At 38.0% G+C, this 19,259-nt stretch overlaps 1 protein-coding gene across 6 annotated transcripts in view; it reads right to left on the minus strand.

Annotated features, from left to right (window-relative positions):
* Positions 1-6,444: 6,444 nt before the first annotated feature.
* The window catches only part of vari (MAGUK p55 subfamily member vari), a 344,145-nt gene continuing 331,330 nt past the window's right edge, over positions 6,445-19,259 (minus strand). For all 6 annotated transcript variants that reach the window (XM_070085146.1, XM_070085147.1, XM_070085149.1 and 3 more), the window contains one exon: positions 6,445-17,323. In XM_070085146.1, coding sequence (XP_069941247.1) covers positions 17,147-17,323 — 177 coding nt within the window. In that variant the 3' untranslated portion in view covers positions 6,445-17,146. The remainder of the gene's footprint in view (positions 17,324-19,259) is intronic.

Raw genomic sequence — 19,259 nt, forward strand, 5'->3', positions numbered from 1 at the left:
TTAATTTTGTTTTTTTTTTACTCTCCTCCCTTTGCTATTTAGGATACGGTTGTGATAGTGACCAATTTGTTACTTTTCTAATGTAGTGTTTAAGCCTTCACTAACGAGACGTTGGAAATGAGGTTACATTTCCTTGCCAAAAATAAACTATAATAAAAATGTTACATACCGTGTCGTCACTCGACCAATGTTTGTAGTTCTTGTAGAGACATGGTCACAGTGATACATATATCATTCTAATATCACCTATATTTTATCAATAACACTACGTACTAGTTTACAGAAAGCATCAGGGTTAGTTTTATAAAGTATTGCAGTTGCTAACTTAATACTATGTTCGGATAAAGCGGGTTACTCTCTTTACAATATGTCTTGTAGTTCACTTAGTCCTTTGTATAATAATACTATTTTTAGATAAAATAGTGCAATTCCAAGCATTATAATATGATTTTTAAGCGAACAACGTCGAGTTCCTACTTCAGCCGCCGCCGCCGCGCCAGAATTCTAACATACAGACGTGGCCACTGCTGCCTCTGGCCAGCCTGAAATGCAGTATAGATTTCCTGGTTTAATTTTTCCTTGATATTGACAGACCTCGCCTAAATAGCAACCCGCCCCAAGCCTCTGTGTGTCCTTTACATAGTTTTGTGAAGAAAAATCCGTCCGTTGTGCTATTGTGATATTATCTTCGAAGCTTAGTCCGTGGCTGAAGAACCCAAGATTTTTTTTGTAGGTAGTTACCTGGAGAGTATGCCGAGGGTCAATGACCCCGCGGCCCGGTCCATGACCAGGCCTCGCGGTGGATCAGGGCCTGATCAACCAGGCTGTTACTGCTGACCGCACGCAAACCAACGAAGGAACCACAGCCCGGCTGGTCAGGTACTGACCAGCCAAGGGTCTATTGGTAATCTCCCTTATGTATGCTGGGAGGCAGTTGAACAGTCTTGGGCCTCTGGCATTGTGTTGTCTCTTAGCATACTCATGGCACCCCTGCTTTTCATTGAGAAGTTGCGCCGCCTGCCGAATCTTTTGCTTTCGTAGGGAGTGATTTCCGTGTGCATAGTTGGAACTAGTCCCTCTAGGATTTACGTGTATATTATCATGTATCTCTCGCTGTGTTCCACGGAGTACAGGTAGTTTTGAAGGTGATGAATGTGTCTGCAGTTCTAGAGTTCTCAGGTAGGGTGTTCCAGATTTTAGGGCCTTTGACATACATTGAATTTTTGTAAAGGTTTAGTCGGACATGGGGAATGTCGTAGAGATGTTTGTGTCTGGTGTTATGCCTGTGGGTTCTGTCACAACTATCAAGATAGCGTTTTAGGTCAAGGTTGATATTGGAGTTTAAGGTCCTGTAGATGTAGATTGCACAGTAGTAAGTGTGGATGTACTGAACAGGGAGTAAGTTTAGATCTATGAAGAGTGGGGGGGGGGGTGTTGCCAGGGATGGGATTTAGTGATTATTCTTACTGCAGCTTTTTGTTGGGTTATTATTGGCTTTAGGTGTGTTGCTGCAGTTGATCCCCAAGCACAAATAGCATAGGTGAGGTATGGATAAATAAGTGAGTGGTATAGTGTGAGAAGGGCATTTTGCGGCACGTAGTATCGTATCTTGGAGAAGATCCCAACTGTTTTGGATACTTTTTTGGTTATGTGTTGGATATGGGTGCTGAAATTCAGGTTGTTGTCAAGGTATAGGCCTAGGAATTTGCCCTCATTATGTCTGGTAATTAGAGTGTTGTCGATCTTAATGTTAATTTGTGCATCTCCTGCTCTGCTACCAAACATAATATAGTAGGTTTTGTCAGTGTTAAGCGTAAGTTTATTGGCTGTCATCCAAGTCGATATTTTGATCAGCTCCTCGTTAACAATGGTGTTGAGGGTGGCAAGATTAGGGTGAGAGATGACATAAGTCGTGTCGTCAGCAAAGAGAATGGGTTTCAGGTGTTGGGATACGTTTGGAAGATCATTGATGTATATGAGGAAGAGCAGGGGACCAAGGACACTTCCCTGCGGAACTCCAGTATCAAGTGGCCGTGTTGTTGATGCTGTGTCTTTAATGGTAACATACTGATACCTATTAGTAAGGTAAGATTTGAAATAAGCAAGCGCATGGCCTCTTATACCGTAATGGTCAAGTTTGTGGAGTAGGATGTCGTGGTCTACTGTGTCAAAAGCTTTTCTTAGGTCAATAAAAATTCCTAGTGGATATTCAAAGAGGGAGTCTGTGTCAAAGGTGGGTCCGTCAGCAAGGAGGGAAAATAAAGTAAGGGCGTTAGAGTGGTGACAACGTCAGAGAAAAATTCTGTGTGCTAGTTGATGGACAGGACAGTCCAATAGAATATGTGAAATTGAAACGGGAACTAGACAATTCTCACAAAGTGGAACAGGACACCTTTCCACGAGATACCCATGAGTTAGAGTGTGTCAGATGCGAAGACGAGTGTGTGTTGTCTCCCAACCTCGGTATCGATGACAAGAAGGTCAGAAACCCAAACTTGGTTTGATAGACTGTAATTTGTTATGAGTCATGTCAGACCAATGTTGTTGCCAACGGTTGTGAAAGTGGGTAGAGATTACAGTAAAATAGTCAGAGAATGGAATACCTCTGTATGAAACTGGTAGGTTATGTACTGCAGATTGCATGTACCGCAGATTGCAAAGCAGAGTCTGCTTGCTCATTGCCCTGAACATCAACATAACCAGGGACCCAACAGAAAACGATTTAATGACTCCCGAAATCGTAATGACACGATTGCAAACAAATCATACCATGGGTGGGGATAGAACCCACGATCAGTCATAAAACTTCAGTAATGCAGCGTAACCAATGTTGTATATGAAGAACTAAGAGATGAGGTGAATAAGATTATTTAATAGCTTGCAAAGCACTAAAGGAGTCTGAGATGATTACAAACTTTGAAGTAGGCATAGATATAATACAGATAATTACATTGAGAATGGCATACAATTTAGCTGTAAAAATGCTAGCCGAATCTTAATAAATGACCTCGCACCACACTGTCAGAAAACACTGCTGAAAACTTAACACCATCAGAGGATTTAGAACCATCAGTGTACACTGCAATGAGAATGAGATCGGAAATGATTTAGAGAGTGAGAAGCAACTGTAGGGATTTGGGCTTTCGCGCACAGCAGGGAGGAAGAACAGACAGGAACTGTCGGAACTTCCCAAGGGGGCAATTGAAGAGAAGATGAGCGATTGAAGACAAAGAGAAAAGGAATGGAGTAAACAGGGGCGGCAAGCAAATGATGGACTTCTGCTAACATTTGCTACTATCCTGTATGTAGAAGGATCATGAAGGTCATGAGAGCAGACAAAATAGCGGAGGCAACGAGCATCAAGATCATTCAAGGATGGGACGTTTGCTTCTGCATAGAGGCTCTCGACAGGTGAGGAGTGAAAAGCACCTTGACATAAACGTAATCCCTGATGATGGATGAGATTGAGTTTAAAAAGAGTTGCAGAAGAGGCCGCAGAATATATCTGGTCACTATAATCTAGCTTTGATAAAATTAAGGCTGAATGCAGTTGAAGGAGGGTTCGACGATCTGCCCCCCATTAAAGATGAGCAAGGATTTTAACCCTTTCAGGGTCCACAGCCCCTCTCAGAGACTTGTTCTCAGGGTCCCCCAAGTTTCAAAAAAATATTATTTTTTCTTATGAAATGATAGAGAATCTTTTCCCGATCATAATGACACCAAAAGTATGAAATTTGATGGAAAACTTGCGGAATTATGTTCTCGCGAAGTTAGCAGTCTCGACGATGTTTACTCATCGGCGATTTTGCCCACTTTGAGTCCTAATTTCGGCCAATTCCAGTGTACTAATCTACAAAAATCATAACTATTTCGCTAGAACTCCATTTTTTCTATCGAATGAGTACAAGAAACCACCCATTTACCGATTTGAACTATCCAATACAGTGGTCAGAATTTAGCAATTTTGCCAATTCACACAAATTTCAAGAGATGCCAATTTCCAAATAGGGTCCAGAATAAACAAGAAAGCATTCCTGGCGCTAAAATAACATTTCCTCTGTTCATTAGTCACGTCCCCATGCCCCTCTTACATTCTTTTGCTTTCCATTTTGAATTTTTATTCTCACAAAAAATAGAAGATTTACTGTTATGCAGACTACTGCATTAGTGTAGAAATGGTATAAATAATATCGGCGCACTTGTGAAAAAATATTAGACTCACCAGTTGATGTGTATTGGACGCTTAGCATGATTTGTTTACTTTTGAACTTTGGTAAAAATCGAACATTTCTGCTACTTTGAGATAAATTTCAAGGTACTTTTCATTGTAAAACCAGTCAAAATCATCTCAATTTCTGTAATGTGTCTTCCATTCTATAAAATGAGACCAGGAAAAAGAGAATACAACAATAAATACCATACGAAAATACAGTGCAAACTCGCTGTTTTAATCCAAAAACACGGTCAGTTTTTTTTTTCTCATTACGCACTGTGTGCTGCAGGATTTTTTTTTATACTGCACACTGACCACATAGACCCATTCTTTCATATATAGGCCTACCAGCTTTCTCTCACTAGATTTGAAGGCGCTAGAATTTATGATTATTATTATAATCAAGGGGGAAGCGCTAAACCCGTAGGATTATACAGCGCCCAGGGGAGGGGGGATGTGGAAGGCATTCAGGCTTAATTCGGGGAACTGGAGCACAGATCCAATTCCCTAAATCAAGAGCCCCTCACCAACATCAAGGAGCCTTCCTTGAGGGGACTAGAATTTATGAGTACTAGTATGTCAAGGACCCTGGGCCGTAAGCCATACTAGTACGGCCGAAACCCTGAAGGGGCTAAGGAGGTTCAGCCGGCTATGGCAAGTTGCGTTCAGGGAGGTATTGTAAGGTTTCCAAGACAACCAGCGATCAGACAGTAGGCCGAGAAATCTAACCGTATCACATTCGGGTATTTGTGAGCCATAGAGGTATAATAGAGTATCAGGGACGATTGAACATCTGGTGAAAGTAAATGTTTGTGTTTTAGCACTACAAAATTTAAACCCGAATAGTGGCCCAATGGGAGACACTGTTGACAGCATTCTGGAGTGAGGCTACTATTAGGCGAGTCAGCACCTGCACAAGCTATAGCAAAATCAACAACATAATGATAACCAGATATTAGATGAGGATGAGGATAATGAAATATTTAGGTAATGAAAGATTGGATATCAGATTGGAGGGAGGGAGTATGGAGGAAATGAAAGTGTTCAGATATTTAGGAGTGGACTTGTCAGCAGATGGGTCTATGAAAGACAAGGTGAACCATAGAATTGAAGAGGGAAAAAAAGGCGAGTGGTGCACTGAGGAGTCTGTGGAGACAAAGAACATTACCCATGGAAGCAAAGAGGAAAATGTATAAAAGTATAGAAGTACCAACACTGTTATATGAGTGTGAAGCATGGGTGGTGAATGTTGCAACAAATAAAAGGCTGGAGGCAGTAGAAATGTCGTATTTGAAGTCAATTTGTGGTGTGAATTATATAATTATTATAATCATGGAGGAGTTCTAAACCTGTAGGATTATACAGTGCATGTGGCAGGGGGGGGGAGAGAGGGGAAGGTATTCAGGCTCAGTTCAGGGAACTGGAGCACAGATCAAATTCCCTAGATCAAGAGCCCCTCACCAGTGTCAAGGAGCCTCCCCTGAGGGGTTGTGGTGTGAATATTATGCAGAGAATCCATAGCTTGGAGATTAGGAGGTGGTGTGGGGTTTCTAAAAGTATGCAGGAGGGGTTGTTGAGATGGTTCAGACACTTAAGAGATGAAATATAGAATGACTTGGAGGGTGTATAAATCTGTAATGGAAGGAAGGTGAAGTAGGGGTCGTCCTAGTAAAGGTTGGAGAGGGGGGTAAAGGAGATTTTGCATTCGAGGGGCTTAGACTTCCAGCAAGCGTGTTAGATAGGAGTTTGTGGAAGCAAATGGTTTTTGATACTTTGACATTAAAGTGTGAGCAAAGTAACATTTATGAGGGGATTCAGGGAAACTGGTTAGCCAGACTCAAAGTCCTGGTGGTGTGAAGTACAGAGCTTATGCTCTGGAGGAGGGGTGGAGATATATTGCAGTTTCTCTAACTTAATGTCAGCATACTGCTGGCAAGACAGTGATGAAGTGAATGATTATGGAAGTGTTTCTCCTCTTTCGGGTCACCTTGCCTCGGGAAATGGCTGAAGTGTTCATTAATTATTATTATTATAATCAAAGGGGAAGCGCTAAACCCGGAGGATTATACAGCGCCTGGGGGGGGATGTGGAAGGCATTCAGGTTTAATTTGGGGAACTGGAGCACAGATCCAATTCCCCAAATCAAGAGCCCCTCACCAACATCAAGGAACCTTCCTTGAGGGGTGAAGTGTTCATTAAAAAAAAAAAAAAAATGATAATGAAACAGCTAATAAGATTTCATTTTATTTTTATGTATAAACATAAATATAAAACTATATAAGGATCGAGAAGCTCACACAGTGAACACCTGTGTTGTTAAGGCATTTATACACCTATCAGATGTAGCCATACCTTATCACTTCAAGTAGGTGACTGCCTCACAGCACTTACTCTTGATGGCATACAAAAGTAATGTATCTTATGTACAATTCTATTCATTATTTTTCATGTTTTTTTTTGTCACATGAAAAGTTGTCAGCTTGGAATATACCTGTACTTGCATATCCAGCTCATCTATGCTTAAAACTTCTTACTATTAAAATTTATTACTATCAGTGCTTCTGCATCTTTTAAATATAATTGATCCTTTTGCTAATATGGAAGAAATGCTAATAACTTTGGGCATTTTCATTAATTATAATTTCATGGTACTTATAACAAACGATATTATGTTATGATATTAGTACATTAAAGGGAAAGCACAAAACTCATAATGATCATACAACATAAGGAAATGGGAGGCAATCAGGTTCAATCCAAGGAAGTGGAAGACAGGTTCAAATTCCTTGCATCAATAGCCTTGCCTTCATCAAAAAAAATCTCCCCCAAGGGGTCATAGGCACTGATATACATAATCCAGTCTTCATTTGAGAGTTGTATGACCCACATGAGTAGAATTTCTATTAATAATAATAATTTCTTTGCAGAGATGGTCATTACACAGGGTCAAGTTATACTGCTGTACAGTTTAGCCTTAATCTACTAACTGTGGCATACCCAGAAATAAAATTACCTGTGTGGTAAAATCTTGAAAAATGAAACTTCTTAGTTTGAAAGAGTATTTTTTAAAGTAGACTCAAACAAAAAGGAAGAGACTAGGATGTAAATTACAATTTTATGTTGTGCTGAATTTGGTGAAAAATGATCATTTATAGATGACAGCAGTATAAATGTGCCAGTGATATTTAAATTTTGCATTTACTGATGTCAACTTATGATTGTTTTTAAAAAATTTTTATTGTTTATAATGTCTAACACTGTGTACACTAGTTTCAAATGATATTAGATGTGTTTCAAGATGTTTTAGCATTTCAAACATGAGGATGTACATAAATTGGACATTGCTCCACCTGGAATATAGTATGCTATATACTACTATATATTTTTTTTTACCACTTTCATCTTCTACCAGTATACCATATTATTATTATTACATTTGAAATGATGTGTTGAACTCATGAAGGTCCAGTGCAGTGTACAAATATGATTATACAGAGTCTCCTTACTTAACAACGGAGTTTCATTCCTAAGACCACGTCGTTAAACAAATTCGTCTCTAAGTGAGGAGCATACTATAATGGTAGTGGGTTTGTGTCAGCCATCTTTGATATTATTTTAATGTCACCTTTGCACTATTTATAATATTTCTCGTATATTTTTAAATGTTTATACAGTGTACTGTATATATTGAAATAAACAGAATAGAGGAAATCAGCTCTAATATACATTATTTAGGTATAAATACTGGTCAGAGAGCCTGTTGTAAGTCTGAGGCATCGGTAAGCGAGTACATATGTTGCTAAGGAGGAGAGGCTGTATTACAATTGTGTCGAGGTGTAATAAAAATAAGTCACACTATATGATTTTCTTGAGTTATCTTAGGTTCATTATGATATATTTAGGTTTGAGGGAATATCCTGGGTTATAGTATGTAATAATGCAATTCTGTGTCCATAACACCTGTGTACACAGCCTTCTAGACCACTGTAAAGCATATATTTACAAGGAAACATTATATTACAATTGTTTCAAGGTGCAGTACTCACTGAAACATAGAAGTAAATCACACTGGTTCACTATATTGGATTATCCTAGGCTCAATCTACAGTGTGTGCTTTTTGGCTGAATTCCACTGTTAGTATCAGGAAATTTTAATAAATCTGAAACAAAATGGCATCTTCATGCCAGCTCTACACCATTGGCTGTTAACCGACCTCTGAAATTGTCACAATTTTTCAAAACAAAAAATAAATCTGAAAAAAAAAAAAAAAAAGAGAATCCTTTTCTGGAGATAATGACATAAAAAAAAGTGAAATTTGATGGAAAACCTATGGAATTACACATGTGGTCCGAGTGCAATTTATTCATTGACAATTTCACCCACTTTGAATACTTTTGTAACCCCACTCCAATGCTCAATTCCTAGCTATTTCGATTCTATTGACCGAGCACAAGAAACTGCCCATTCATTTACCAGAACTACCCAAAATTAAAAAAGTTCTAATTTAAAAAGTCCAAAATAAACACAAAGCATTTCAACCACTAAACCAGTCTTTCCTCTGTTGACTAATCATATCCCCAGGCCTCTCCTATACAGAACTTGCCCTCTATTTTGAATCCATTACAAAAAATTATAAGTTTTACCCTCTTTGTTTTTTGGATTAATAAAATATAACCATGAATGACTGATCATAACTGAGGCTGTCCCAATAGTGAAAGCAGAACTAGTAAAATACCATATAACAGAATGCAGTGGACCCCCGGTTTTCGGCCGGTGCGGAAATCGTATAATTCGGATTTCGAGCACTTTTTTTTGGAGGAATTTCCCAAAGGGTTTCATACATCCTCTCAGAAATCATTGGTACCAGATGTGTGCGCCTGGGCACATTAAATATCTTATTTTAGGTAAATATAGACATTTTCATTAATCCATCTATGATTTTTTTTTTAACACATTGCCCAATTCCCACCAAGGCAGGATGGCCCAAAAAAGAAAAACTTTCATCATTCACTCCATCACTGTCTTGCCAGAGGGGTGCTTTACACTACAGTTATAAACGTGCAACATTAACACCCCTCCTTCAGAGAGCAGACACTGTACTTCCCATCTCAAGGACTCTAGTCTGGCCTGCTGGTTTCCCTGAACCCTTTGTAAATGTTACTTTGCTCACACTCCAACAGCATGTCAAGTATTAAAAATCATTTGTCTCCATTTACTCCTATCAAATACGCTCACGCATGCTTGCTGGAAGTTCAAGCCCCTCGCACACAAAACCTCCTTTTCCCCCTCCCTCCAACCTTTCCTAGGCTGACCCCCTACCCCACCTTCCTTGCACTACAGATTTATACAGACTCGAAGTCATTATGTTTTGTTCCATTCTCTTTACATGTCTGAACCACCTCAACAACCCCTCCTCAGCCCTCTGGATAATAGTTTTGGTAATCCCACACCTTCTCCTAATTTCCAAACTATGAATTCTCTGCATTATATTCACACCACACATTGCCCTCAAACATGACATCTCCACTGCCTCCAGCCTCCTCCTCGTTGTAACATTAATCATCCATGCTTCACACCCATACAAAAGTGTTGGTACAACTACACTCTCATACATTCCCCTCTTTGCTTTCATGGACAAAGTTCTTTGTCTCCACAGACTCCTAAGTGCACCACTCACCCTTTTCCCCTCATCAATTCTGATTCACCTCATCCTTCACAGACCCATCTGCTGACACGTTCACTCCTAAATATCTGAATACATTCACCTCCCCCATACTCTCTCCCTCCAATCTGATATCCAGTCTTTCATCACCTAATCTTTTTGTTATCCTCATCACCTTACTCTTTCCTATATTCACTTTTAATTTTCTTCTTTTACATACCCTACCAAATTCATCTACCATCCTCTGCAACTTCTCTTCAGAATCTCCCAAAAGCACAGTGTCATCAGCAAAGAGCAGCTGTGACAACTCCCACTTTGTGTGTGATTCTTTATCTTTTAACTCCACACCTCTTGTCAACACCTGAGCATTCACTTCTCTTACAACCCCATCTATAAATTTATTGAACACCCACGGTGACATCACATATCCTTGTCTAAGGCCTACTTTTACTGGAAAATAATCTCCCTCTCTTACATACTCTAACCTGAGCCTCACTATCCTTATAAAAACTCTTCAATGCTTTCAGTGACCTACCTCCTATACCATACACCTGCCACATTGCCCCCCTATCCACCCTGTCATATGCTTTTTCCAAATCCATAAATGCCACAAAAACCTCTTTACCCTTATCTAAATACTGTTCACCTATATGTTTCACTGTAAACACTTGGTCTACACACCCCCTACCTTTCCTAAAGCCTCCTTGTTCATCTGCTATCCTACTCTCCGTCTTACTCTTAATTCTTTCAATAATAACTCGACCATACACTTTACCAGGTATACTCAACAGACTTATTCCCCTATTATTTTTTTTCACTCTTTTATCCCCTTGGACTTTATACAAAGGAACTATGCATGCTCTCTGCCAATCCCTAGGTACCTTACCCTCTTCCATATATTTATTAAAGAATACCATCAACCACTCCAAAACTATATCCCCACCTGCTTTTAACATTTCCATCTTTATCCCATGCCTTACCCCCTTTCATTGTACCCACTGCCTCATGAACTTCCCACACACACACAACTGGCTCTTCCTCACTCCTACAAGATGTTATTCCTCCTTGCCCTATACATGAAATCATCAACATTTAACAATTCCTCAAAATATTCCCTCCATCTTCCCGATACCTGACTCTCCATTTAATAATTCTCCTCTTCTATTTTTAACTGTCTCATCCATTTGTACCCTAGGCTTCCTCAACTTATTAATCTCACTCCAAAACTTTTTCTTATTTTCAACAAAATATGTTAACATCTCACCCACTCTCTCATTTGCTCTCTCTTTAAATTGCTGCACCCCTCTCTTAACCTCTCTTTTTCTCTCCATATACTCTTCCCTCCTTGCATCACTTCTACTTTGTAAAAACCTCTCATATGCTAACTTTTTCTCCCTTACTACTCTCTTTACATCATCTTTCCACCAATCGCTCTTCTTCCCTCCTGCACCCACTTTCCTATAACCACAAACTTCTACTGAATACTCTAACACTACATTTTTAAAGCTACCCCATACATCTTTAACCTCATTGTCTATACTCTCACTAGCCCATCTATCCTCCAATAGTTGTTTATATCTTACCCTAACTGCCTCCTCTTTTAGTTTATAAACCTTCACCTCTCTCTTACTTGCTGCTGCTATTTTCCTTGTATCCATCTATGGTATTTTCTTAAATTATGTAAGAAACACGTTACACAGCATATAAACATGCAATGTTTATGTGCGGTGGACTGTAAACATTACGTTTTCTCTGGTCCAGCATTAGAGAAAACTGTATGAATCTGTTTTTTTTCTCCCACTAACTGCCCTTAATACATAAGCTTTTTTTTGCATTCTCAGCATGAATTATTCATTATGTCTCCCTTTGTTTATGATGGTATCGAAGGATAATTGTTAGAAACGATTAAACTCAGTGAACATGGTATGTTGATGGCAATAATATGGCTGTAGGTCGCAGTGTATGTAGCCGGTAGGTATACACTGGGATGTAGTCTGCTTGGGATTACAAATATATACTAAGAGTCTTCAATAAAAGTATGTAATTTCATTTATCATTAAAATTAGTCATTTATATTTATTACTCATTGTTTTCTGTACGTAAAACTATAGTTATTCTCTCTAAAATGTATTTTTTGTTAATACTTTTGGGTGTCTGAAACGGATTAATTGGATTTACATTATTTCTTATGGGAAATATTACTTCGGTTTTCAGCCATTTCGGATTTCAGTCAACTTTCTGGAACGGATCAATTACGAAAACCGGGTGTCTACTGTACTGGAAGCCCTACCCATTCTTAGGAAAATCACCAAAAAATCTAATATTTCTGCCACCTTGAGTCCTATTTCAAACTATTACTGGTCTGAAACCAACCAAAATCATCTCTATTTCACTAGTATGTCTTCCGTTCTATCAACTGTTACTAAGAAATAGCAATTATTACAATCAAAACTAAACACTAAAACCACAAGGGTCATACAGAGAAACAACAATATAACCATAGAAAACACCTCAAAGTTGCTCTTGTAAACCCAACACAAAAGGCTTGCTTTTCCAATCATGCACTGGATGGGGCAGGTTTCCAGATACCCAGTCTCTTAAATCTATCTAGGCCAAAATACTGCTCATAGCATATTTGAGGTTGCTGTGCTCTAAATACAGATCTACACTGGTGTCAATGATGTAAATGGGTGACAATGAAAGGGTTAAGGAAGCTGGTGGTTACTCAATAGGTACTAGTTTCGTTATTTACTTATACTAATTAGGTAGTGTAACCCCCAAGATGCACTGTATGTACCTGCCTGGTCTTAGATTTTTTTTAAAGATTTGAAGAGGAGGTAGGAGACTCAAATAGTTAAGCTGAGTTCAAAAATATTGGTGTGTGGTGTATTTGAAGGGGTCAGTAAGGCCACAGTCCACCTAGCCATTAATTAAGTGAGGCAAGAAGGTTGAAACTTCTTCCCGGTAAAAGCAGGTCTTAGACAGGGATGTACTTATGGGAGATTCTAAAGAAAAATTGCAAAGGTTAGTGGACGAGTTTGGGAGTGTGTGTAAAGGTAGAAAGTTGAAAGTGAACATAGAAAAGAGTAAGGTGATGAAGGTATCAAATGATTTAGATAAAGAAAATTTAGATATCAAATTGGGGAGGAGTATGAAAAGTATAGGAGTAGTATGAAAGTATAGTAGTACCAACACTCTTATATGGGTGTGAAGCTTGGGTTGTGAATACAGCAGCGAGGAGGCGGTTGGAGGCAGTAGAGATGTCCTGTCTAAGGGCAATGTATGGTGTAAATATTATGCAGAAAATTCAGAGTGTGGAAATTAGGAGAAGGTGTGGAGTTAATAAAAGTATTAGTCAGAGGGCTGACAAGGTGTTGTTGAGGTGGTTTGGTCATTTAGAGAGAATGGATCAAAGTAGAATGACATGGAGAGCATTTAAATCTGTAGGGGAAGGAAGGCGGGGTAGGGGTCGTCCTCGAAAAGGTTGGAAGGAAGGGGTAAGGGAGGTTTTGTGGGCGAGGGGCTTGGACTTCCAGCAGGCGTGCATGAGCATGTTCGATAGGAGTGAATGGAGACGAATGGTATTTGGGACCTGACGATCTGTTGGAGTGTGAGCAGGGTAATATTTAGTGAAGGGATTCAGGGAAACCGGTTATTTTTATATAGCCGGACTTGAGTCCTGGAAATGGGATGTACGCAAATGCCTGCACTCTAAAGGAGGGGTTCGGGATATTGACAGTATGGAGGGATATGTTGTGTATCTTTATACGTATATGCTTCTAAGCTGTTGTGTTCTGAGCACCTCTGCAAAAACAGTAATTATGTGTGAGTGAGGTGAAAGAGTTGAATGATGATGAAAGTATTTTCTTTTTGGGGATTTTCTTTCTTTTTGGGTCACCCTGCCTCGGTGGGAGACGGCCGACTTGTTAAAAAAAAAAAAAGGTTGAACATATTTCTAACAAAATTGTAATGTTTCTTAGATATTTCACAAACATAACTGAGCAGATAATTATGGTTAATCAAGGACTAATGTGACATGGAATTCATTCACACTTTACTCGTAAATAAAGAATTTGATCCCTAGTTGAGCACATTAGTCACAGATATAAAGTAAATAAAATACTTGGTAATGGCAATGATTGACTATGAACACAAATTTATTATTTATGTGTCATCTTTAACTTGTTTTAAACAGTTGAGCTTATTACATATTTTTTCAGTCATTACATTTGTTAACGTGCCTTGATGCTAGTGAGGGGACTCTTGATCTTAAAGAACTGGACCTATCCTCCCCTTCCTTGGACTGAATCTGAATGCCTTCCATTTCCCAGGTGCAATATGACTTCTCACAGGTTTAATACCTGCCCAATTAAAATAATCAGTACAATAGTTTATTATACAGCAGTAATGAACATATTTGCTTAAATATTTTGCTTTCTGACCATAACATTGCATATGTTCTATCTTGAATTCAGATTAAGAAACAGTATTGAAATATAATTAAAATATATAGTAGTGTATCTGTAAAATTTTGACTAATTTATCTCTTATAATGAAACAACAAATTAATTATTGTTGCACATGATAAGTTATGGCTAATTTTATTTGGCTTACATTTGACTTCTTAACAGCCACAGTATTTTGTCTTACTAATATATAAAGGCACCAGTATTGTCTGGTCAGAAAAATGTGGTAAAGCATTAACTTCATGAAAGCTTCATTCTCATGTCAAGACACCACAAGATAATAAATACCTTTAGATATACCTGTGGATATGCTTGAGTTTGGAGTTTACTGAAGTAAGAAAAATCCAGCATATTATTCAAGTGTAAAAATTCTTTCCATTTGTTCATTAAATGTTTGAGCTTTGCTATACTACTTTGCAGTATAACATTCATTTTGGTTATTTAGGGAATGAGAATTTTCTTCATAAAAATGCAATAATAACTGCAAAAAAGTTAAGAGCCTAATATACTGATTAAATACTATTATTACATAACAAAAGTGCACCAAATCTTTTTAAGCCAGTTTGAATATAATCACAGGTGCTATGCTTTTTTTTTTTAATTCCACTCAAGGAATATACAGTGGACCCCCGCATAACGATCAGCTCCCAACTCGACCAATTATGTAAGTGTATTTTTGTAAGTGCTTTTGTAGGTGTATTTTTGGGGGTCTGAAACGAACTAATCTAATTCACAATATCTCTTATGGGAACAAATTCGGTCTATAACGGCACCCAAACAGACTTCTGGATTGAAATAATATCGTTATCCGGGGGTCCACTGTACCTTGAAGCTGTAAAAAGACTCTTGATCCAAGGAGCTGGACTTATTGTCCTCTTGGATCAACCATAAATACCTCCCTTACCCTATATAACACCTAATTTAGTACTTCTTCTTTATAATAATAATAATAATAATAATAATAATTATTTATAACACCTACAGCTTATCACTTCCTTGATTAAAATAAATATAACTTTTTTCATACAGTATAATACAAATCTCGATTTTGAACTATTCAATTTAGCTTAGTGTGTATTTTGTGCACAAATACTTTAAATTCAAGGCAAGAATATTTAGTGTGGCGAATTTACCTTTAGTTTTAAATTAAACCTGTTTTTAATCTGAAATAAAACATTTACAACTAACCAACACTTGAGAGAAGAAACTTTAGGCTAAAAAGACGTTTTGGTCTGTTTTTGACCACGTCACAATTGAGAGAAGGAAAGCCCAGAAGACAGTCAAGTGAAGAGAATACTATGAGGCTAGTCAGGTGATGAGATAGTCAAGATCAAGTCAGTCATGAGTTCTGAATTATTATTGTAACATTCACAGGAAAATGCTGAATTTGTAGAGGTAGAATAGTGGCTGCGAATGGATTGCAATCTGATTCAATCTAAGAAAGGGAAGATAACTCAAATTTTTGAATCAAGAGCCCTTCAACATCAAGGCATTCCCCTTCTCCCCCTAGAAAACAGAACATGGGTTTTGCAGTTTGTGGCAAGCACCAGCAGAAACACAGCTAGGACTGTTGTATATAAGAGATGGTTCAATAAGAGTGCATCTGTAAAGACTGGAAGAGGAACAGATCTCTACTCAAACCTTAAAAAAAAAAAGAAAAAAAGTTAGTGCCACCAAGGCAAACACACTTGTGTTCTTCAAGAAAGGGGATTAGTCATTTTCACCAATGTATTGGAGAGAAAAAAAAGAGCAGGAAATGGCATACACACTGGAAGCTTTGGTGTATAGCATTTTTTGTTAAGAAACCTTTAATTCTTTATATGGTGATGATCTAGGGTAATTCTTTACTAGATCATATTGTTGAAGAGTTGGGGGAAGAGCTATCTTCAAGAGAACTCAATAGTGTAACATATAAAACTGTAAGACTTGATTTTTTTTTTTTTAAATTCAAAATTGTTAGTATAGCACCAATATGAATAACTTTTCAACCATATTAACAAATCTTATAATAATTCCAAATTTATTAAAGACCTATGCTAAGGAATGATTTCAAGAGAAAATATTATGTGAAAATTACATAAGCTTCTATAATACAGCAAGTAATGCAACTTTTAAAGTAATGAGTGATAAAAGAGCACAGTATGTACGGATATAACTTGGCTCAATTTCTTTAACAACTGACCGTTTAACACGAAATTAAGTTAGGTAGTTTTAGTTTTTCAACAACTAATTATATTATTAATTTTTGAATTATGTTATTTTTGTTTTGTAACTTTGATTTTCATGGAAGACATGACAACTTACAGAAATGAAAAAGCTTTCGATGTCCTATAGGTATTATCTTCCAAACAGTATTGCACTTTACTGATTGATCAATACATATTACACCATTTCAAATCTAAAATGTTACCTTAATTCTTTTTCAGATAAAAACTAACTGGATTTTCAAATCCACAGGAAATAATTAATAACTAAATTTTGAAACTGTTGACTGTTTACTGGAAGAGCTATACAGTACGTGTATGTGCAGGAGCAGCACTAAATTTGTATACCAAGGGGGCTTATGGGTGGCTCACTGGTTGGAAATGGAGTTAAACCTGTTTTGAAACAGCTTTATTATTACTATTGTTATTTGGGGGGGGAGGGTTGCTGAATCTTCCCCAAGCACCCCCTGGGTGCTGCTGCCATTGTGTGTGTATTAAAAGGTTTAACAATAACAATAACTTCAGACAATAATGTACAGTAAGGTACCTGTATATCAAATATACACATTCCCTTTAAGTGAACTCTCTTCAACAACTGCATTAGTAAACCCATGTCACAGGAACCCACTGAGGCTCAGTTTCCAGGCGGTCAATGGCATCCATAATTTCTTGAAAAGTTTCGTTAAGATCATTATTAACAATGATCAAGTCAAAATATTTATCATAAGCTCGTTGTAGTTTCGCACTTTCCTCCATTGTGCGCTTGAAATCATCTTCCTGTGAAGAAAAGAAAAAAACTGACTGATTTAGAGAAAACTTTATTAGTGTGCATATTGCAGTGCATCAAATTCTGAGCATTCCAAATTTAAGCAATTCAGATAACTTAAGCAAAGTACATGAATGCAAAGGCAACATAGGAACAAGGTACAGACTGCAGTGTTCTTTGTGAAAAATGTGGGTGTGAGAACATATTTATTACATACACAATTTAATTATTATTTCTAGCATCAAATTTAGAACTGAATAGAAAGTGAAGGGAGTTACCTTTTTTTTTTTTTTTTTTGGGGGGGGGGGGGGGGGGGGGGGGGGGGGGGGGAATACTGAGTTTGAAGAATTTGGGAGGATATGCTGAAGAAGGAAATTAAAAGTGAATACAGATTAAATAAGAGCAAAGTGTTGAGAGTAAATAAAAATGTCTAGGCAGTGATACATTGAATAACAGATTGAAGGGATTGCTGAAGTGGTTTGGGCTTTTAGAGAGGATGGAGAGGGATAGGATGGTGAAGAGTGTACAAATCTGAGGTGGAAGGTAGGAGAGGGTAAAAGAGGCTTTGAGTTTTATGGGCTTGAGCATCCAGCAAGTTTGTGTGTTAGACAGGAGTGAATAGACAAGTGGTTTTTAATGTGTGTGTTGTTGGATTGTGAGCACATTAATATTTATGAAGGGACTTGGGGAAACCAGTTAGCTGGACTTGCATCTTGACAGTGGAAAAGGCAATGCCTGCACTCTAAATGAGGGGTGGGGATGTAACAACTGGAAGACAATCTGAATTGTGATTTTAGTACACTTTTGGCAAGACAGCAATTGAATAAACGCTGGTTTGTGTTCCCTTTTTTTGAGTCACCCTGCCTTGGTGGAAGTGTGTTCCGGACAGCATAGTGCAAAGTCGTGTATTAGACTCGGCTAGCATTTTTACAGCTGAAATGCATACAATTCTCACTGCAATTATCCGTATTTCATCTATGCCCACCTCAATGTTGTAGTAGTCTCAGACTAGTGCTTTGCAAGCTGTTAAAAAATTTGATTCACCTCACCCCCTAGTTCTTCGTATACAACTTTGGTTGCACCTCATTTCTAGCAAAAACAAAAAAAATCATGTTTTAGATCCCTTGTCATGATGTTCAGGGCAATGAGTAGGCAGACTGCTGCATGATCAGCAGTACATGACCTCCCAGTTTCATAAAGAGGTATTCCATTCTCAGATTATTTTGCTGTAATCTCTAACCACCTTCGCAACTGTTGGCAACAATGTTGGTTTGATACGACTTATAACAAATTACTATAATAATAATATAATATAACAAATTACATTTTATCAAACCAAGTTTGTGTTTCTGGCCTTCTTGTCACTGATGCCGAGGTTGGGAGACTACGCTCTCTCCTCTTTGCATCGGGCACACCCATCTTACTTATGGGTATCTCATGGAGAGGTGGCCTGTTCCACTCTGTGAGAACTGTCTGGTTCCAATTTCAGTTTGCCATATTCTATTGAACTGTCCTGTCTTTTAACAAGCATGCAGAATTTTCCTGATATCGTCACCACTCTAACACCCTTAATTCATCTTCTCTCCTTACTGACAACTCCACCTCTGACACAGACCTCCTCTTTGACAGCAACTGGTTTATTACACAAACTTTGATAATACTTCCATTAGCACTCACAGCCCTTTCTAACTCTATCTCTCTTATCCTCTCCACCCCTGGCTGTTTTCTGCTCCAGCCACAACCTCTGCCCTGCAGCGCTGTATGACCCTAGTGGGTTTAGTGCTTCTTTTTGATTATAATAATAATACCTTGATGGAAGATGGCCAGTAAGGTGAAAAAAAAAAAAAAAATTTGCAATTCTCAGTTTTAAGGAAACCTTTCCCTTCAGTAAATTAACAAATGTTTTCAGTCACATTCAAGTCAAATAAAAAATAGTAAATGTGTGGA

This window comes from Cherax quadricarinatus, chromosome 15, assembly GCF_038502225.1.
Source record: "Cherax quadricarinatus isolate ZL_2023a chromosome 15, ASM3850222v1, whole genome shotgun sequence".
Classification (NCBI taxonomy): Eukaryota; Metazoa; Arthropoda; class Malacostraca; order Decapoda; family Parastacidae; genus Cherax; species Cherax quadricarinatus.